At 31.4% G+C, this 23,479-nt stretch overlaps 2 protein-coding genes across 4 annotated transcripts in view; one reads left to right on the plus strand and one right to left on the minus strand.

The window, feature by feature from the left end:
• LOC120415813 (uncharacterized) overlaps positions 1 to 23,479 on the plus strand; it is a 251,245-nt gene that overhangs the window by 112,964 nt on the left and 114,802 nt on the right. The window lies entirely within an intron of this gene.
• The window catches only part of LOC120415810 (HIV Tat-specific factor 1), a 169,934-nt gene continuing 157,519 nt past the window's right edge, over positions 11,065 to 23,479 (minus strand). Inside the window, exons 3-5 of the mRNA XM_039577437.2 lie at positions 22,833 to 22,999; positions 16,851 to 17,174; positions 11,065 to 11,597 (exon numbers count right to left, since the gene is read on the minus strand). Coding sequence (XP_039433371.1) covers positions 11,276 to 11,597; positions 16,851 to 17,174; positions 22,833 to 22,999 — 813 coding nt within the window. The 3' untranslated portion in view covers positions 11,065 to 11,275. The remainder of the gene's footprint in view (positions 11,598 to 16,850; positions 17,175 to 22,832; positions 23,000 to 23,479) is intronic.

Genomic DNA, 23,479 nt, shown 5'->3' on the forward strand with positions numbered 1-23,479 from the left:
TTCCAGAATGGGCAAAAAATCTTTGACCGAGTTATGATTTTTTGAATCAATACAGATTTTTTCAAAAAATTGCAATATTGGTCGCAAAAAATTTTCTACTTCATTTTTCGATGTAAAATCGAATTTGCAATCAAAAAGTACAGTAGTGAATTTTTGATAAAGTGCACCGTTTTCAAGTTAAATCCATTTTTTGGTGACTTTTTTGAAAATAGTCGCAGTTTTTCTTTTTTGTTAAAATAGTGCCCATGTTTGCCCAACTCTGAAAAACATATTTTTTAGAAGCTGAGAAAATTCTCTATATTTTGCTTTATTGAACTTTGTTGATACGACCCTTAGTTGCTGAGATATTGCCATGCAAAGGTTAAAAAACAGGAAAATTGATGTTTTCTAAGTCTCACCCAAACAACCCACCATTTTCTAATGTCGATATCTCAGCAACTAATGGTCCGATATTCAATGTTAAAAAATGAAACATTCGTGAAATTTTCCGATGTTTTCGAAAAAAATATTTTCAAAAATTTAAAATCAAGACTAACATTTCAAACGGGCCAAAAAATCAATAAGACACCCTTTTGAAATGTTAGTCTTGATTTTAAATTTTTGAAAATATTTTTTTCGAAAAGATCGGAAAATTTCACGAATGCTTCATATTTTAACATTGAATATCGGACCATTAGTTGCTGAGATATCGACATTAGAAAATGGTGGGTTGTTTGGGAGAGACTTAGAAAACATCAATTTTCCTGTTTTTTAACCTTTGCATGGCAATATCTCAGCAACTAAGGGTCGTATCAACAAAGTTCAATAAAGCAAAATATAGAGAATTTTCTCAGCTTCTAAAAAATATGTTTTTCAGAGTTGGGCAAACATGGGCACTAATTTTAAAAAATGAGAAACTGCGACTATTTTCAAAAAAGTTAACTAAAAATGGCTATAACTTGAAAACGGTGCACTTTATCAAAAATTCACTTCAGTACTTTTTGATTGCAAATTCGATTTTACATCGAAAAATGAAGTTGAAAAATTTTTGCGACCAATATTTCGATTTTTTGAAAAAATCTGTATTGATTCAAAAAATCATAACTCGGTCAAAGATTTTTTGTCCATTCTGGAAATTTCTGAAAGTTGGCAGTTGGTCCTCTAAAACATGTAAAAAAAAAAAAAAAATAGTGTTTTTTTGCAAATCAAGTTTTAGTGACAAAAAGTGAAATTAAAAATCACCAAAAAATTTTTATCGTGTATCATTTTTTTTTCAGTGTAGTCCATATACATACCTACAACTTTGCCGAAGACACCAAATCGATCAAAAAAATCCTTCAAAAGATACAGATTTTTTAATTTTCACATATCATTTTTGTATGAACAGCTGCCAAATTTGTATGGAAAATTATATGAACGAACTAATGATGCAAAATGGCTTCTTTAGGCATACCGAAGGCACCAAAAAAATTTCAGCCGGATTAAAAAATACAAAAATTAAAATTAAAGAAAAAAGACCGATTCCGTAGAGAACTGCTCTATTTTTATTATTTTAAAATTTTGTGATGAATAGAATTACATCAACAATTTTACAAAGAATTTAAAGTTTCAACAAATCGTTCATAATCCTTGAAAAAAAAATTGATGCTAAAATTCAACCAGCAGGAAATTGAATCTTCTCATTTTGGCACACTAAATTACGAGCTTGGTTGACGAGGCAAGGCGTTGATTGTTGAATGATTTCGCTAGCAAAAAAAAGCATTTTTTTTGCCCTCACTAAATGGATGTGCGCGCGCCACGTCGTCAGTCAGTCTTAATGAAAGTGTCAATTGGTGGAATCGATCCAAATCGTTGACCAGATGTCGTTTTGTGGTAGCTCTTGACGTGGGGTCAATTCGTTTCCGTTTGGTTTGATCTTGTTGAAAGACAAATTGGTTGGGGAGGTTGATAAACTGACTAGAGTTAAAAGTCCAACTTAGAAAGATTTGTTTTATTGATATTCAGGTCTTATAATTGCTCATTTTAAACTCCATGACTTTCTTGTCCCCCAAGAAAAAGTTTCCCTGTTTGCTCGAAAAACTTGCACCTTCGCGAACATCATCTCGCAAGTGTCACTTCAATTAGCCGACTCAATGCACTTTCATCACCAACATTGGCAGCAGCAGCAGCCTCGTGGTGTCAAACCACTAACCGCGCCACAAGAAGCCAATTTTCTTCGACATCTCTTTGGCTACTAGAGCTCATGTCTAGTGTTTTGCGGCTTGCGCGAAACGATCATGTTTGAGAGTATGGTGGAAAAACCGCACCGGGAGTGTCGAGTTTCCTCCTTTAAGTGCGCAAAACAAGAGTCATAGTTTGAAACAATTTTCGCAAGAAACATGTGCACTCGAGGGAGCATCAAGTGGAAAGTTGAACTTTGGATTTTTAAAGAAGACAACCATTCTCACTAAACGAACTTGAACTTTTCAACAAACATGACAAGCTCAACCTTTTTCAACCCGACAACGGCTTGTTTTGATCTGTTTGAATATCTCGCAGATCAAAACAACTCTCAACTAACCATTTTAACTAAGCTCAGTCATTGGTACGCGCCAATGCCACCGCACGCTAATAAATCTTCCCTAGACGCGAGAGTACAGAACTAAAAGTGTCATGTACGCGAGACGTCTTCCCACCGACGGCGGCGTCAAACGCGAGCCGAGGCCATAAAAGAACGAAATATTTGAATGAATTTGCGAATGCTGCACATTCCGCGGCGCGACCGACGACATGATGAGCCGTGGATTAAGATACACAAACTCGAATGTGACAGTAATTGTTTTGTCGGGAAAAAGGGATGGGAGGAAAGTAAGGCAAGTTAAAAAACGAAATTAAATTTTGTAGAAATGAAAAAGCTTTCAAAAATAAATAACTAAATAAAAAAATCAATTTTGATATAATTATAACATTGCTGAAAACAAATCAAACAAAAAAACGAAAAACACAAAATTAACCAACAAATTTAGATTTTGAAAAAATGAAAAAAATTGTTTACAAAATAACTAAATCAAAAAAACTATTGCAATATAGTTAAAACATTGCTGAAAAAAAATCAAACAAAATCAAAAAACAAAAAAAAACAAAAAACATGAAAAACATGAAAAACATTAAAAACATGAAAAACATGAAAAACATGAAAAACATGAAAAACATGAAAAACATGAAAAACATGAAAACATAAAAAACATGAAAAACATGAAAAACATGAAAAACATGAAAAACATGAAAAACATGAAAAAGATGAAAAACATGAAAAAAATGAAAAACATGAAAAACATGAAAAACATGAAAAACATGAAAAACATGAAAAACATGAAAAACATGAAAAACATGAAAAACATGAAAAACATGAAAAACATGAAAAACATGAAAAACATGAAAAACATGAAAAACATGAAAAACTTGAAAAACTTGAAAAACATGAATAACACGAAAAACATTAAAAACATGAATAACATGAAAAACATGAAAAACATGAAAAACATTAAAAACATTAAAAACATTAAAAACATTAAAAACATTAAAATCATTTAAAACATTTAAAACATTTAAAACATTTAAAACATTTAAAACATTTAAAACATTTAAAACATTTAAAACATTTAAAACATTTAAAACATTTAAAACATTTAAAACATTTAAAACATTTAAAACATTTAAAACATTTAAAACATTTAAAACATTTAAAACATTTAAAACATTTAAAACATTTAAAACATTTAAAACATTTAAAACATTTAAAACATTTAAAACATTTAAAACATTTAAAACATTTAAAACATTTAAAACATTTAAAACATTTAAAACATTTTAAACATTTAAAACATTTAAAACATTTAAAACATTTAAAACATTTAAAACATTTAAAACATTTAAAATATTTAAAACATTTAAAACATTTAAAACATTTAAAATATTTAAAACATTTAAAACATTTAAAACATTTAAAACATTTAAAACATTACAAACATTAAAAAACATTTAAAACATTTAAAACATCTAAAACATTTAAAACATTTAAAACATTAAAAACATTTAAAACATTACAAACATTAAAAAACATTAAAAACATTAAAAACATTAAAAACATTAAAAACATTAAAAACATTAAAAACATTAAAAACATTAAAAACATTAAAAACATTAAAAACATTAAAAACATTAAAAACATTAAAAACATTAAAAACATTAAAAACATTAAAAACATTAAAAACATTAAAAACATTAAAAACATTAAAAACATTAAAAACATTAAAAACATTAAAAACATTAAAAACATTAAAAACATCAAAACAAAAAATGACCGGGCTGCTGGTTGCAGCGATATAGCCTCATAAAGTTAAAATTTGCGAAAAAGGATAACGTCAGAGAGTTAAAAAAAAAGATCCAATGAACAACATTTTCATTTTATTCTTGACAACTATTAATTCGATTTTCAATATTATTTATGCTTAATAAAATTTGGTGCTTTTTTCTGAAACCAAAATTTCAAATAAATAAATCCTTACATTCTAAAATAAAAAAAGGTGTTTTTAAATCATTTCACATTTATCATAAAAATCGAACCAAAAGTTTACGAATCATCGCGAGTTGAAAACTGAGGCAAATTAGATGAAACTGATATAAACTAATTTTTCACAAATAAAAGATTTAAAGGTAACCTCAGTAACCAGCTGTCCGATCAACAAATTCGAAAAAGAACTTTAGAAAATTTGCTAAGCTTTTTAAAATATTGTTAATGACTTTAACTATAAAATTTTAAAATAAGAATTCCGGATTTTCAACTAATAATAAGGCTGGCACAAATAATTTAAAAGTTTTTGCCCTTCAAAATTGGCCCGAAAAATCAGGGGGCAAAAAAAATATTTTTACAATAAACTTCAAAATTTCAATGAAAATTCAAGTGCAACCAGCTGAAATCAAATTAAAATACATTCTCCTGCGTTTAAAATCATTTTTAGCATGTTTGGGTTTATTAAAAAATCTTAAGATTTTTTGAAAATTTTCGATGCAAAATCTTTTTTTTCGAAAATTTTTTTGTTTTTGTCAGATCTTAGATTTTTTGAAAACTAATGATTTCAAAACAACTGAACTAGTGTAAAATGCATTTTAAAACACTTTTTTCATTTAAATGTGAAGACTATGGCTTGTTATTTAAATTTTCATATTTTTTTATTTTTTTGCCCCCCCCCTTGACCTCGGCCAGGGCCGAGGGACAAAAACTTTTTTAAATATTTGCATCGGCCTAATAAAAAAAAACCTTGGGATTTTTTCGACCTATTTGTTTCAAATAAATCCTAATCAAAACCTACAACTTTGCCAAAGACACCAAGTCGATAAGAAAACTACTTTAAAAAATAAATAAAATTAAATTGATTTTTAAACATTCATATGCTCATTTTGGAATCAAGCAAAATAAAAAGAATCATCTAATTCAAAATTATGAAGATCACAAAAGGATTCAAAAAATACTAGGGATTTTAAAAATACTTTCCAATATAAATTTTTTTCATTATTACTAACGATCAAAACTTTCTGTTGTCAAAATTGTGACTAAATATCCTGGACATCCCTCTTCTTCCCCCCACTTCAACCTTGAACTATACCAGTCACAAGTAACGCACCCAAACTAGAACTGACTTTAAACAGCATTCGGCAAGCACCACTTGGCATACCAACCAGCGCAACGAACTTGTTCCCTGCCCGCTCCCAACGCACCAAGAACCGGCAAAATGCTCCAAAAAGAGCACAAATAGACCGGCAGCTCTCTCTCTCTCTCTCTGTTACAAACGATGCGTAAAAGCTGACGCGAAAAATTTCACCACTCTCTTGACAGTGACAGTGAGTGCGACAGAATTGGATCAGACTCGGCTTGGTTTGATTTCGCCCGACGATGGTGCGTACTTGTACTTGTACGCACAAAAAATCAAAAGAAGAAAAAATACAAACTAAAAAGCAAAGAAAAGAATCACAACCGATTAACAAACAGGTCATAGTGTTCAACACGAACCGGGTGTAACGTCAACAACGTTCTGTTGATTTTTGATCAAAACATAACCCCAAAAACCGCACGCGCACCAGATGTGGGTCGTGGCATCAGCGTCGTTGGTGGCATATAAATCTTTCATATTTTTTTCATCCATTTCCAACATTTTGGCTGCAACTTGTGGGATGAATCATCCCAAGCGTGTGAGTGAGAGAGAAGAGCAAAAAAAAAAATGAATGAAAATGTATGAGAAAAAGCGGAAGCACCGGGATAGAAATAAACGGCGATAATAAAGTGGTTTAACGTCGAGATTAAGGTGCAGGCGACTTTAAACAGAGAGAGCCGGGGCAAACATGAGCCCATCTGGTTGATGGGATTTGTTGGCAGCCGTGCGCCCAGCAGCGCAGTGTCAGGTTACATGCGGTTCGAGATGGGAAAAGGGGTGAATGGACAGTAGTCAGAGAGTGTCGTTATTGGTTTTGTGCTAAAATATTTAGAAAATTTAAGGTTGTTAAAATGTTTGAAAGATTTATTTTTTCAAATAAAGTTTTGAGCTTGAATTCGAAAATTCTTAACAACTGATTTGTTTAATGTTTTAAGTGCGATTTTCTGATAATAGGCTATGATATTTTAGCAAATTAAATCGCCGATAAACCCACGAAAACTTCAATTTCTTCCACAAATTGTAACGAGCCACGCGGACGCACCTGCGATCCCGATCCCGAGGGCACCAACTGAACTCTATTATAACAATTTGAGTATTTTCGAAAAAAAGGTAATTTTGGGAAAATTTGAGTTCTTTACAAAAATACTTTAATAAAGTGAAAAAGCACAAAATTTTGATCCATGTTATTGCAAATTATGAAAATTTGAGTATTTTTTGAGATTTTAGTATTTAAAAAATACTTTAATATAGTAAAAGAGCATACAAAATTTCGCTTCGTTTAGTACCCACCTTGCAAATTATGAAAATTTTAGTATTTTCGAAAATAATACGTTTTTTGTGAACTATTTTGAACAACATTTTAATACTTTGAAACTCACCACATTTTGAAAAAATATATTCTTAGTGAAATCATTGAAAATTCAACATGAAATGGTTGAATTAATCGATTTTACAAAAAAAAAACGTTACTTAATCCACCTTTAGGTGGTTGGTGCCTTCCTCTTATTTATAGGGTGATTCCAACCCCCTAAAGTGTCCACATGGTTTATGGATCTCCACTAACGTGATCGCAGCACCTAAGAGGTCCTAATAAAAATAAGTGATGAGTAATAAAAAAGACTACCTACAGACTTTTTGTCAAGATTATACAGACACCGGCTTTCAGGAAAATGGCACCCCTCTACACGGCTTTTTTCGTGGCTATCAGACCCGACCATTTGAGGTTATGTAAATTCAGACAATTCTTTAAACTGCTTGTAATTTTAGATAGGTAAGTCAGATCTTGAAAATTCTTAATCCACAAGAAAGGTCATTTCAGAACCTTTCTAAAAATATATAATATGGCAGGTTTTCATGCAAAAACCACCCTTTTTTGCAAATTGTGAAATTTATATGCAGCAGTTTTTTGAGCATAACTTTTGATGTGCTTTACTAAATCTTATAAATTTCAATAGGAACTTATGGGACCCAAAGACGAATCGAAAGAGGCCAATACGGTCAAAATCGGTTCAACCAGTGACCAGATGATCCAGTGACATTGATTCGGTACACATGTCTACATACAGCCAAATACACAGACATTTGCTCAGCTGGTGATTCTGAGTCGATATGTACAAATGAAGGTAGGTCTAGGAGGTCTAATTAAAAAGTTCATTTTCCGAGTGATTTTATAGCCTTCCCTCAGTAAGTTGAGGAAGGCAAAAATAAAAATGAATTATTGAAGTAACGATAACGATAACGTTATTTAATATTAACGATCGATTAACAACCTTGGTGTTATTTTTTCAACAAAAAAATCGACTTATCTTTGTATTTTTCGTCATAAGTTTTTTCATACAAATCTCCAAAAAAATTTAAGGGGTGGTCGTTCAAAATGGATTTGCGAATGTTCGATAATCTATATCTTAAGATGGGTTTTTCTGAATGATTTGGTGTCTTCGGTAATGTTGTATACAGTCCAGACTCGATTGTCTGCTGCCTCGATTATTCAAAATTCAATTATCTGAAGGTTTGTATAGTACTTCGGACAGTCGCTACACGACCAAAGAATGTTCTTATTTTGAACATCAAATTCGAGTTCTGTGTCCTCATTTTTGTTAAATTTGAATATATATATTTGTTTTTTTTTTTAATTATAAATTGTATATTTACAAAATGTTATCTCCGATTAAAAAATATCACGATTTTTTCTATTTATTTTTTTAAGTTACCGTAGAAAGTATTTTGTTATTTTCGAAACAAAATTATATAATTAATGGGACTACAAAACCATATATTGCGCTAGAGTTTAGAAATGTGTAAAATCTAATATCGGAGATGTTCATAATTTTTTGAAGAAAAAAAATGTGACGGTTGGAAAAATCTTAAATATTGCCGAACAAAATTCTAAAATCATTTTAGATCAGAAACACATTTTTCATTTGAAAACGACTTTGAATATTAAAAAAAATAAAAAAAAAGCTATTGCTTAGATTTAAAATGTTAAAAATGAGTATTTTGTGTAATTTTCTGCTGTTATCTATAAAAAAACATTTAAAAAAGTCTAAAAAAGTGTGTTAAACATTTGAATTAATTAATCTTTATTCTGAAAAAAAAACACGCAATAATAATTATAGCAGAAAATTTTACAAGCGATTCAAATTAACTTTGAAAATCGAACCAATAGTTTTCGAGATATTTTAAATTGAACATGCTTATTAGGTGACACTGCGAAGAACTCATTTTCATTAAATTTCAACTTCAAGGGGCTTAATCGCAGCAACAAACAGTTCAATCAACAAAATAACATATTTTTGCAAATGTGCTTTTCCTTTCAAAAGTATTTTTGAAACGCAAAAAAATAATTCTTTCAAAAAAAATTACCTATAAAACAAATAATAAAGTCGTTTTTGATTGGAAATTGCAGAAAAAAAAAGATTTTTGAAATTTTGTTTGACAATATTTTATTTTTTTTTTCCGAAAATCTCATTTTTTACAAATCGTATCTCCGGTACCAGATTTTGCATCATCTTAAACTCTTCAGTGCTAATATTGCTTTTCTAGTTGAAAAAATTTCGAATACTGAAAAAAAGAGTTTCAACTTTTAGTGGTAAGACGTTGAATGAAAGTCGATCAAAAAATACTTTCTTCAGACACAGATGTTCAAATTTAAAATTTCAAACAAAAAAAGAGTTGCACAATGCATTATAATTGCTTCACAGTCGTTAGTTTTGATAAACGTCGACATTTTACAAGAAAAACTGTTAAACTGCTTTCAGTTGGTTGTACGTATATTTCCATGTTAATTTCTACTTTGTACAATTTTCTATTTTATGTTACAATTATTTTAATATTTGCATCTAAACATCCAAAATATAATTACCTCTACAAAAATATTTTAATATTTTTTGCGGTAATTAAAAAATTGATAAAACCATCCGGTTATCACAATTTTTTTTTAATTATTTGAAAAAGAAGGCATTATCTGCATTTAAATTAAAGTGGGTTCAAAATATGGGTTCTAATCTAACAGTTTCCGAGGTATCCTTAGTTAAAAAATGAGGGCAGATAGGGGCAGATTCAAGTGACTCAGGAAAAACTAATTTTGACAGATTTTTAACTTGAATAGACTAAATCTCAGCAGTAAGATCAATTTCCGATCTTTCCGAAAACAATATTTTTATGTTTTTTTAAATCAAGACAAACATTTCAAAAGGACGTAATATTGAATGTTTAGCCCTCTTGAAATGTTAGTCTTGATTAAAAAAAATTGAAAATATTGTTTTCGGAAAGATCGGAAAATTTCACGAATGTTCCATATTTTAACATTGAAAATCGGACCATTAGTTGCAGAGATATCGACATTAGTAAATTGTGGGTTGGTTGGGTAAGACTTAGAAAACATCAATTTTCCTGTTTTTAAATCTTTGCATGGCAATATCTCAGCAACTAAGTCGTATCAACAAAGTTCAAAAAAGCAAAATATAGAGAATTTTCTCAGCTTTAAAAAAAATGTTTTTCAAAATTGGGCAAAACCCAGCTTTAAAAAAATCAACAGTGGGCAAACATGTGCACTAATAAAAAAAATGAATAACTGCGACTGGTTTTTTAAAAGTTACCTAAAAATGGCTATAACTTGAAAACGGTGCACTTTATCAAAATTTCACTAAAGTACTTTTTGATGATTCAAAAATGTATAACTCGGTCAAAGATTTTTTGCAATAATTTCAAAAAAGTAATAATTTAAAAAAAATATGGCCATGGCTATAACATTAAAATGGGACACTTTATCGAAAAACAAATAGTTTTTTTTCCGATTGGAATTTGCAAAACCAATTACATATAAAATACATGCTTTAGTTAAATTTGATGGATAAACAGCGGAATAAAAAATCGAAATTAAAAAAAAAGAAAATCAGCAAGGTTGATTGATAGTAAAATATATAAAATTTAAAAAGTTAATACCTTCAAAAAACCTAAATCCTACAAAAGTAAGCTTAAATTCAGTTACCAAGTTCCCCCATTACCTTCAACCTGAATCCCTAGATTATGCAGCACCCGTGTGTCTATCAAGATGTCAACGAGCGCGCGGGGAGATTGCTATCCCTTCCGCAAGCTCTTCCCCACCACATCATCAGTCTATCGGTAGCAGATTTATCCTTCTTCTTTTTTTTCTGTGCTCCTCCGCCACGGTTCATGTTTTCTACTAACAAGTGTCGACCTCTTATCCCAGTCCTGTCCTAGCTCTCCGATGCTGACGCTGACAGCCGAGGACAGTCGCAAATTAGCGCACCTCAACCATCACTCGAGAAATTTGAATTGCGACCGGTGGAGAGTACTTCTTCTTTCTCCCTCTCTCTCTCTCTCGTTGGTTGGGAATTCTTTTGCTCTTCTTCAAATGATACTCTTCCTAGTGTGTGTTTTATATTTCTGTTTTTGTTTTATTTCGCTTTCCGCCTGCATAATAGCTCAGCTCGCACACACAATTCTGATTTATGCCAAGAGTCATTTCTGAACCTTGAGCGGCAAAAAAACGAAACAAAAAAAATCAGAGGCCTGGCTCTGACAGCAAACACACCGAGACACACACCGACAGACAGTTATTTGTTTGTTTCAAAACATTCACCTCAATTTGCATCCCCTTCTTCCTCCTCCTGATCCATTGCCTCAACCGCCGCAGCTGGTTCTTCTTCTGGTTGATGTTGTTCCGCCGAGTCGTCTGCCGCTGACTTCGGTTCAATCTCCGCGGCCAGCTCTTTTTCGTCAGATACCGTTGTTGGCTCGGTTGGCGCCGGCAGTTCTTCTTGATCTGCTGCTTTTGGAGGTTTGGATGTGGTCGCCGCGGAGGCCGCAGCAGCCGCGGCAGCTTCTTCGGCCTCCTCCTTCTGTTCCAGATACTTTTCCCAGTTATCCAGCCGCTTGTTGACGTCCGCCTCGGTTTCGGCGACTCTGCGAAATATATGAGAGAGAGGAAAAACATTGGGTTGAGGAAAGTTTTGAGTTAATCATAAGTTGGTTGATAATTTTCTGTACGGAGGAAGAGGTACGAGAGGCCTTGCAAAAGAGGAATGAATTTTGTATTAAATGGATTCCTTGGCTGAGATATGGCGGAGGAAAGTTTGTCTTGCTGACTCTGTTGAGCAAGTTTTTCAATTTAAAACACGAATATCTCATGCAAGAGTTTATTGGTATACATTTAAAAACCTTTTCATACTTTAAAGAGAATATTTTTCTATTTTTGAGTTTTTTATATTCTCAATCAAGAGTCAAGTTAAGAGTAAAATTTTCTCAACTACTTGAAAAAAAAAATTGGGTTTCCCGAGGAGGGGTAAATAACACGGGAATACCAAATTTTGGTATTACTTGGGTAAATAACAGGGACCAAAATGTGCCCTTGGTTGCCCAGTAATAGATGGTAAAATACCATGAAATCATACCAAAGTCTTGTATGTGGAAGGGCACAACAATTCCAAACCATGGTATTCCAAGGGTAAAATAATACCTCAAAATAAAACCATTTCAATACCAAGTTGAGGTCTTCTGGATTTTTGAACATTGCTTGAATACCAAAACTTGGTATTGCCATGGTTTTATTTTTAGGTATTCCCGCGCCCTTGGAAAATCATATTTAGGTATTCCTGTGGTCTTCCAAATACATGATTTTGGTATGATTTCATGGTATTTTACCATCTATTACTGGGCAACCAAGAGCACATTTTGGTCGCTGGTATTTGCACAAGAAATACCTAAATTTGGTATTTTCATACCATTTTAGTACAACAGTTGCAGTTAGTGAAAAAACGGAAATGATCCATATGCAACAGCCAAATCTACTCACCTGATGATTCCATGTTGTTCTTAGTGATATTCTTCACCACATTGAATGCATTTGTCATTGATGAACGGCCTGTGCTTGAAGTTCTTGAAGATTCTAAAAAATAACAAGATTGAAAAATAAGTGTTATTAAAATGAAACTGGATTGAAATTCACCAAAATTCTATAATCTGTCGATTAACTCGTTTTTCAAAGTATTTGGTTATCCCAACTTAGAGAAATTTCAACGTTTAAAAAAAAATCTTAGTGGGTATATAAAAAAAAATTTAAATCAGCTTTAACATTTTTGGGTTTTAAGTCATTTTAGCGCAAAATTAATTATCTCATCAAAATTTATAAAAAAAAATCCCATAGTTTCAGAGGAATTTGATGAAACCTTTCAATACCAAAATAATACCAAAATGTGGCATCCTGACTTAGAAATTTTTCCACAATGTCAAGTCATTTCTTTAGGGGGTATATCAAAAATGTTTAAAATCAAGTTTGAAATTTCCGGTTTTCAATGAAAGCATTCGCTTTGAGACATCATTTTAGCGCAAAATTAATTATTTTGTCAAAATTGGTCAAAATTTTCCCATAGTTTCAGAGGAATTTGATAAAACACTGTAATACCAAAAGAATACCAAAATGTGCCATCCTGACTTAGAAAATTTTCCACAATTTCAAGTCACTAAAAGAATACCAAAATGTGGTGTTCGACCATTGACAAATTCTGCAATTTTGCAATATCAAAACAATACCTTAAATTGGTATGATACCACATTTTGCTCTTGCATAATCCTTAAGACAAATTTTAAAGGGTCCAGGAATACCAAAATTTGGTATTGATACCAGAGAAAGGTATTATTACGCATTTCCCTTGTTATTTACCCATGCTCGGGTTATAAACTCACGAGTTACATTCATAGATCATACTATTTGGCCCTATTTAATGCATTTTTTTTTTGGTAACTTTCTTTGCAAGGCCATGTCTCAGCAACCAAGATCAGATCAACAATGTCCAAAAGAGCAAATTTTAAGAGAATTTTCTCAGCTTTACGAATGTGCTTTTTTTATCAAAGATCAAAAAGGGTGGGCACAATTTTTTGAAATTAAAAAAGACAATATTAATGAATATTTTCACAAAAATACAGCCATTTCTCAAAAACGGTGCACTTTATCAAAATTGACCTACAATTTAACATCTATTATATAATTTTTTAATTTTAACATTTTAAATACTTTACAAACAAACTTTTTTTTTCCATAACCGTAGTACTAAATTGTTGAAACGTACGATCAATAGTGTTTCAGATTTTTTTCTTGGTTGTGCTATCTTGGCTCTTGAACATTCAAATTAATTTAGATGTGCGTCAAAATTGCAAAATCGAATATTTTTGCTCAACATTTGGTGAATGTTTCAAAATTAATGGATTTAAAAAATAAGTTTTCAACATTTGACAAAAAAAAAGAGATGTAAAGAAAAATTCGAAAATATTGCTAAACTAAATGTCATAAACTATTTTTATTTGCAAACACACAATTGTTTTGATAAAATGCACTGTTTTCAAGCTAAAGACATTTTATTGGTATAGTTTGTCGAAAAATGTTTTTGTTTTTAATTAAAAGCAACCTTGCAATAAATATTTATGAAAATTTCCTGCAACATTCTTTTTTTATTTAAAAAAAAATGTTTTTTCTCAATGTCCTTCAGTTTAGCCTTCATTTTTCAGCTCTCAATATCTCGAAAACTATTAGATCGATTTTCAATGTAAAAATTACGAAATGTGAAATTTTCAGTTGATAAAACATATTTAAAAACTTATTGTTATAGCCCTTTCAAAAGGATGCTCTTTATCCTAAAATTTCAAATGTATTTTTAATGAAAATAGCAGAAAAATTTCATTTTTAACATTGAAAATCGACCCGATCGTTTCCGAGATATTGCGAGTTGAAAAATTAGAGCTCGATACTGGAAAAACATAATTTTTCATAAAAATTTTACTTGAATCATAACCAGCAGTCTAATCTACAAAGTCAAAAAAGAAAAATTGTAGGAAATATTATCAGGTTATGACAATATTTTTTGCAAGGGAGGTATAAAGTATTTGAAAATTGCTCAAAAAAACTGAACATTTTTCACAAAAAGTTAAATGAAAATGCCTATCACTTGAAAACTTCATAATAAAAATAATTAAGTCATTTTCGATTGCAATTATGATTTTGTACCTGAAAATTAGTTTTGGGATTTGTTTGACAATGTGTTCGTCATCCTAAACTCAAAAGATGCTCTTTTAAGTTAAAGGCATTGTTAAAGTTAATTTTCTTAGAAATGTTCACGTTTCCAAATAAAACAAAAACAAAGCAGGGCAAATCTTACGTCATGATTCGAATTCCCGGACGCTTCGAAACCCGGACACTTCATCTTGTTTTATCAATTATTTCGATATGAGTTCGCATTATGAATGTCAAAACTGTGTTATTTGATGAATTTCAAAATCAACTTTTATTTAAAGTTTGTTTGAACGCTGTAGTTAATGCCAAAACAATTAAATACAATAAAATTATAAGTTTACCAAAAATGTGAAACATTTCACTTGAAATAATTCATAGGCGTTCGAAGCACCGGGAAGGCAAAGCTGAAATTTATGGTTTCGATTTCCTTAAATTCTAGCAAATTTTTATATAAACTATCGGTTGTTTTGATGTCAACAGCTTATTTGAGACCTAAAAAATGTCTTTCACTAACATTTCAGTCCAAATTTGTGCGATTCATAAGTAAAATCGAGTGTCCGGAATTCGAAGCAAAAGTGTCCGGATTTCGAATCAGCTTTTATCAGTGTCCGGAATTCGAAGCACAACAAGTCATTTTAATTTTCAAATTCTGATGAAAAATTGTTAGAAAAGACATATTTTGCATGCATTTTCTTGAAACTGACTGTTTATACTACATCCTGATGATATTTCTACATTTCCAACTTATTACATGATTTTTTGCCAGCTATAACATAAATGATATGCTACTAAGTGTCCGGGTTTCGAATCATGACGTTATTTTTGAATAGCTGGGCAATTTCCTTCAATTTTCTTCATATTACAAAAAAAATCCAAAACTAAAAACAGACATGTTTTGGGAATTCAACTTTCGGTGATAAAAAAAGTCAGAATAAATACCAAAACCCAAAATTGAATATGCTTTTTTGCGACTAAATATTTCATTTTATTTTTGAACATCTTATTTTGCTGATTTGGAAATGATCAACAGTTTATGCCAGACAGAATTAATATCAGTAAATATTTAAGTTAGTATTTTGGAAATTGGCGACATTTTGATCACTCAAACCGATATAACTCTCTTATGAATTGAAGTATTCGGATACTCTCTTCAACAAGTTGACAACAATGCTTCACATCAATTTTCTGATGAAAAACTAAATGATTGCGCTGAGTTTTACTGAAATTTGAAATGCTTTTGTTTTAGGTTTCAGTTAAATATCTAAACTTTTTTTCATTAGTTCCTGTAAAAAATTCGAACATTGATGATGATTACACTTCAAATTTAAAATAAATCCAACGATAGAAATGTATTCACATAAATGTCCAATATGCATTTTCATCACTTTTGAGTTGTTGATGCAGTTTGATTCACTTTAAGAAAAAAAAACACAAAAATATCCGTTACCTTAATTTTAGACATATTGAAGAAACCTAGTATTTTCGCGAATACTTAACACGTAGCCTTATGTGTGCGACGAACTTGCCTTGCGTTTTTCTCGGCTTGTTGTTTTTGTAAATGGGACATTTATGCGAACATGAGCAGTACAGTCACCTCACGGTTCATTCATGTTCTTAAAAAAACCTTTAGACTAGCAGAATCTTTAATTAGCCCGTTTAATTAAAAAGTTAAATAAATAACAAAAAGATTTCGAAAAAAATATGATGGTAAATTGAAAGAATAAAAATTTCGAACATCACACAGCAAACTCAATTCAACTTTGAATGCGTTTGATTTTGTGTTTGAGTTTTAATCCTCAAAAGAAAATAAAACAAGGATTATGATGTAACACACAGCTGAAAGGAACTCCAAAACTCTGTTATGTATTTCAAAAGAACTTATTGTATATTGATAATTCACCAATAAAACCGAATTGAATTGAATTGAAAAAAAATAAAACAAGAGTTAATTTCTAGTTTAATATTCAAGGACTAATAAACCAACTTTTCATATTTTTTTTTTTTTGCTTTTTGAGTGTTTTTGAAGCCGCCATGGGTCAGGAGAATTAAAAAACATCCAAAATAAAAAAAAATGGTTGTTTGGACCTAAAAAACCCTTAAAAACCTTAAAAAAACAAACTCCAGGATCCCAACTTCCAATCCCTCCCTCTCACCTGTACTTGGTCCGCCCGTCCCAAATCTCCGCCGTCAGCTTCCGCTTGCCGAAGAACCGCCCGTGCAGCAGCTTCACCACCAGGTCCGCCTCCTCGGGGTCGCTCATCGTGACCTGGGCCACACCCTCCGGGTGGCGGTCAAACACCAGCACGCGCCGGCACGTTCCGCACTTGTTGCACTCCTCGCGCAGATCGTTCTGGTACTCCAGCAGCAGGTGCACCTCCCGGTCGAACAGCTCCGGCTCGAACAGGTTCTTCACGATGACGATGCGCTCGTGCTTGGACCGCTCGCCGCGCATCTTCTCCGGCCGCCAGTCGAACAGCCTGTGGGATTTTAAGAAAATCGATATTAAAAGTAAAAATAAAAGATTCAAAGTTTATCACTGAAATTAACAAAACTCAACAGCGTGGCACTCCAAAGTATGTTAAGTGGGAGGATAGTTAACTCCAACAATATTTCCTATTTCTGCTCGTTTTGGTTGAATTGTTCTCCACTTCAAGCGCACCTCGAAGCCACCTCATTGGAAGCCAAGATCTGCCACTTTGAAGCATCATCATCAGCACCCTAGAGGGCACATGAACGCTTCGGTGGAGTCAAGTTGCGCAAAACTCTGTTCAACAGCAGCCCAAAGGTGTGAATTGAAAGTGTCTATACGTATCTGTATCTGACGCCCGGGAGTTGGAGAAACCTCGGGCCAGGTAATTGAAGTCACGCCGGGCTGAGTTTATTGGCGATATTGGTGTTTAGTGTTCAGTGTTCCCGAGGGAGGAAAAAAAGAAACAGTATTGGCAGCTCGAACAAGAACAAGGTATCATTTATGCCACTATTTCTGAGCACCATTAGAGAGACGATATAAGAGCGGTGTTCGAGGGTTTGTTGGAGCAGCGGTAGTTGATTGGGATTAAGCGGTTGGTTAGCGGTTTTGCAGCACTTTGCAGCGAGGCATTAGCGGTGTTTTAGAATTTATAATCAAGGGTTAGCAAATTCTCTGAAAAGGATGAAATTTTAAACTATCTCTTACTTTATTTAATAACAATTGAGCAGTTCTCTAGGATTTCGGTCATTCGATTTTTTTTGTATTTTTTAATCCGACTGAAACTTTTTTGGTGCCTTCGGTATGCCCAAAGAAGCCATTTTGCATCATTAGTTTGTCCATATAATTTTCCATACAAATTTGGCAGCTGTCCATACAAAAATGATGTATAAAAATTCAAAAATCTTTATCTTTTGAAGGAATTTTTTGATCGATTTGGTGTCTTCTGCAAAGTTGTAGGTATGGAAGAACTACACTGAAAAAAAATGATACACGGCAAAAAAAATTGGTGATTTTTTATTTAACTTTTTATCACTACTCAATTTGCAAAAAAAAACACTATTTTAAATTTTTTTAATTTTTTGAAATGTTTTAGAGGACATAAAATGCCAACTTTTCAGACATTTCCAGGTCGTGCAAAAAATCATTGAGCGAGTTATGAATTTTTGAATCAATACTGTTTTTTTCAAAAAATCGAAATTTTGGTCGCAAAAATTTTTCAACTTCATTTTTCGATGTAAAATCAAATTTGCAATCAAAAAGTACTTTACTGAAATTTTGATAAAGTGCACCGTTTTCAAGTTAAATCCATATTTAGGTAACTTTTTTTGAAAATAGTCGCAGTTTTTCATTTTTTTTTTAATTAGTGCACATGTTTGCCCACTTTTGAAAAAAAATATTTTTGAAAAGCTGAGAAAATTCTCTGTATTTTGCTTCTTCGGACTTTGTTGATACCACCTTTAGTTGCTGAGATATTGCAATGCAAAGGTTTAAAAACAGGAAAATTGATGTTTTCTAAGTCTCACCCAAACAGCCCACCATTTTTCAATGTCGATATCTCAGCAACTAATGGTCCGATTTTCAATGTTAAAATATGAAATATTTGTGAAATTTTCCGATCTTTTCGAAAACAATGTTTCCAAATTTTCAAATCAAGACTAACATTTTAAAAGGGCGTAATAATGAATGTTTGTTATTTTTTATGCTCAGTTGACTCAAATGAATAAATTCCAAAAAGTTCATTTTAATAAAATTTTGATAAATTATTCAAATAATCTTCCAGATTACCTACTGACAAATCATTAAAAAAAAACCTTCTGAAAAGCATTATTTTTGATAAAAATTCATAGAATCTCACATTTTTATAATGTCAAGAAGTTGCTGCAGTTATTCTGTCGTGACCAGTAATGAATAAAAGTGAAATTACGGTCTGATTTTTTTGTCACACTTGATGAATTAAAAAAAACATTTTTGTTAGAAAGCATTAAACAAAACTTTCTTTAAATTAGTTTGTATAAGTGCAGTTGTTCAAAGTTATCTTTAAGACACAATTCATTCCTGGAAAAAATAAAGAAATAATGAATGAAAAATCTATTTGTCAGGAATTTTTAATGTAAAACTACATCCAAAAACAGGTAATTTCCAAGCATTACAATTTTTGTATAGCGTAGATACACAGAAAAAAAATCATGGTAATATTACATCTGGAAAGGAGTACATCTTTTATGTCAGAAAAAATGTGTAATTTTACTTCTGAAAATGTGTAATTTTACCACAATTCTGGTGTAATGTCGCATTTTCAGTCTCAATTGAGGTAAAATTACATCTAAGAAGAGGTAATATTCAACCTTCTAAAATTAAACCCTCCAAATTTACACTTTTTTTTGCTGTGCACAATTATGAATGTGCTAAGTTTTTTTTATTTTTTTCAGTAAATCTAAGGGGCAAAAAATATTACTTGAAAAATGATTTTCATTCAAAAAATAGAAAGCAATTTGAAAAAATAAATTTATATTGTTGATTTTTGTATTTTCAATCAACAGTAACAATTTGTAGCTTTTTCAGAACAGAGCAGATTGTGACTTAAGCATTATGCCTTTTAAGCTTTGAAAATTTAGTGTGAAATCTGAAATTCTTTCGTCCCTGAAGGACGAAAACGTCTAATAAAATTGAATCCAGGCATTTTCCTTTTTTTACTAATATTTTTTTTTGTTTTCACTTTTAAAAATATATTTTTTAGTCATTTTCAATCAAACTGAGACAATGTAAGAAATTTTGAATTCATTATTTAAAAATTTCAAATTTATATTTTTTCTTTTTATGAATGAAACCTTGTCTATACATTTACTATGCCAACAAAAGCAATTTTTCGTCATTTGTTTTTCATACAAGTCTCGGTCATACAAAATGGGTATGCGAATATATGAAAATGTTTATCTTAACGGTGCACATCAACCAGAGCACCCAGATTTTTGTTACATACATTTTAGTATCTTCAAAACTACAGGTACTATCGATATATTTTTTTTATTCATCCCCTAAAGTACTGTCCACAAAGTAATTTACAACAAAGTTTGATTAATTTTACAATCCCCTTATTGCAGGATTGGGTCCGTAAGTTTGACAATTTTGGAATAAGAATACAACAACTTCCTTCTTAGCTGTGCACCCGATGAGATTTTCACGATTTAGCGTTTAGCGTAAATATCGTGAAATTTGTAAGTTTCCGTGAATTCCTCCCGTGAAATTTATCAAATATAATAATTTTCATTTATCAGTATAAAATAACAAGATTTAACAATTATTTAATCCACAACGCCTTTTAAGGTAAATAACATTACTATTCAGTGAAAATTGTGATAGGGGAACAGTATGTTATCTCATCGGACACCTAATGTTGGCATATCATCATTTCGACGTGCAATAACAGCCCCAGAAAGATGATTTTTTACTGAAATGGAGTGAAAAAACTCAGTTGAAAGTGCGCAAAGAAATTCCTAACAATAGTTTTGCAAGTAAAAAAATAAAGTTTTTTACCTAACCTTTTCAAAATTACAAAATAAGTGAAAATATTTCAACTTAAGTTTTCAAGATAAAATATTTTTATTTTTTATTTATAAAATTATTTTTAATGCCATTTTTTCTAGATCCTGTGTTTTTTGATTTTGAAAATTTGATGATTTTCTTTGATAAAAATGGCATGTTTTGGTAAAAGTTTATTTTTACAAGTTCAATGTATTCAATTTTTTATAATTCACTCTCAACATTCGCTTTAGTTTTATTCTGTAGAATACGCCATGTAAAATCTTACGTGACTAAAAATAACATAAAAATTTAGAAAAGATTTTACACCAATTGGTTCAGAAAATTTAAGTTAGTTATAAATTGAAGACTGCTAGAAAATTTAATATTAAAAAAATATTTCTGTAATCTAAATTTAAGATTTAAAGGTAGATTTTAACATTTTTCAAGTTCCGTGAATCTTGGAGTTTTAGAATTATGGTCTCCGTGAAAGTTACAATTTTTGAAAGTGAAAAATCACTAAGCCAAATTATAATTATTCAGGCTATTCAGAAACAAATAGCTACAAAAACATTTATTTATTTATCTTTGTTTCACTAATAGTTGAATTCCCATAATAATTATTTTTTTATTTTCGAAATATCTTGATTTGTTCTATGGGCATAAAAAAAACATCTTTTGAACCATAGTGCATGATGGTGATTGTGCAAATCTGGTACCAGTAATATGCATTTTTGAAAAAATGATAAAATTGAAAATTATCGAAAATAAGATCAAAAAATATGAAATTTAAAAAAATATTTTGAAAGGCTGAATCAAATTTGGCATCGTTTTGAAGTTATAGTCACTTTGAGGCTATATTTTTTGAAATTTTAACATTTTTCTTTTTTTTTTAAATACTTTATGAAGGAAAGCCACCCCTGAAAAAACATTTTTGAAAAGTTGAGATAAAATCTTGCAATCTACTCTTTTAGACATAAAAAAATGGACAAATAGTTTCTGAAGCAGCCTGTTTGTTTGTTCGTCATAGTTTAATACCTGCTTGAGATACAGGCTCACAAAGAAAACGAATGAAATTTCAACTGTCGATATCTCGTAAACTATTGTTTCGATTTTCACTGTTCAAATATAAAATCTTTATGATTTTTTGTTTTTGAAGTGGTTTTTAAATTGAAAAAATAAAATAAAAATAATTGAAAATACATGCAATAGTGGCTTTAACTTGACAACCGTACATTTTATTAAACTTTTTGATTGCAATTCGATTCTGTTTTTAAAATGATTCAAAAATTTCACCTTCTCTGACATTAAAAAAAACACTATTATTTCAAAAAAATATATCTTCTCAAATTTCAAAAAAGTGTCCACATGGTTTATGGATGGTCCCTAACCAGATTTGGCAACATCATGTACTATTGCTCAAAACATGTCTTTTTTAGTCCCCTAAAACATATAAAACATTTTGATTTGCCCTCTGAAATTTTGAGCCAATCAACTATTTAAAAATGGTATTTTCTACCAAATTAAATTTTGATAAGTTATATTAAATAAATTAAATTTTGATAAGTTATATTCACCGTAAGCATAATCACAAAATAAAGTTATTCTCAGCATTAAAAAAAAACCTAAAGCTCAATAAACGGAGAAAAACTCAATTAACAACTATTTTTTAAATAACATTTAAAATGGCATTTTTTTCAACTTTTTTCATCCTTTATTTTTTTATTTCTTCTTTCAGGTAATTTAACGGGACACCCATGAACCCCCCTCCCCGGAGGCTTTACGCGCGGCACCCATCAAATTACCGTCTTGTCACATACTTTCGCGCACCAACAAACACCTCGGAAACGTCAACCGCCGCGCTGCCAACAACCGCAAGTACAACAAGACACGACTTATTACCAGCTCAACGCTCAACTCAAGACAACTCAACTCAAATTAACAACAAAAGCAATACCCATGCAATAACAACGCAACGGCGGCGGCGTTAATTAACGTGTCGTCGTCGTGATCAAAGCTCCAGTGAGGGGACCTGTCATGTCACACGAGAGCGCTTGAAAGTTTTACAAAGTTGATGTTAAAAGTTGTAGAAATTTTCCTTAAAGTCAATTAAATTAAAAAACTAAAAATCAATCGCAACACTCACGCCTCCTGCATCTTCTTCATCTTCTCTTTTTCCTTCTTCTTGATCTTCGGTTTGAGCGACGGGTTGTACTCGCCCTTGAGCTGGAACTCGGCCCGCTGCACCCGAATCTTGTGCCCGCGCACGTCATAGTTGTCGAGCAGTTCGAGCGCCAGGTCCACCGATTCGATCTGAAAAAAAAGAGAAAAGAAGATAAAAGTGAAGTCACAATTAGTAAGGTAAACACTTCCGGGTGGCTTCCGAAGGGGTAATTTCTTTGGTAGCTCCTCAAATCAAGCGCAACCAAGACCACCAACAAGATAAAAGAAGTTAATTAATAAAGGTATTTGGACAGGGGGAGGGAAGCCACCGTGAAAGGTACTGGCGACTTGGAATTTGTCATTTTGGTGGTCCTCATCAGTGGGGTTTGGAAATGCGACCTTCAGATTGTTGGCTGAGGCTAGCAGATTCGGGGAGTAAATTTGGAAATTATTGCACACTTTTCAAAAATATTTATAAGCGAAAATGTGGTTGAATGTAGAAACCTTAAAATCATGATAAAACTATTGAATATTTATAAGTTTAAAAATCAAGCCTTACATTTGATGATTTCTAAAAAATAAAAAAATTGTCCTTTTGAAATATTTGGCCTGATTTTAATACTTTTGTAT

The sequence above is a fragment of the Culex pipiens genome, chromosome 3 (assembly GCF_016801865.2).
Source record: "Culex pipiens pallens isolate TS chromosome 3, TS_CPP_V2, whole genome shotgun sequence".
In the NCBI taxonomy this organism is placed as follows: domain Eukaryota; kingdom Metazoa; phylum Arthropoda; class Insecta; order Diptera; family Culicidae; genus Culex; species Culex pipiens.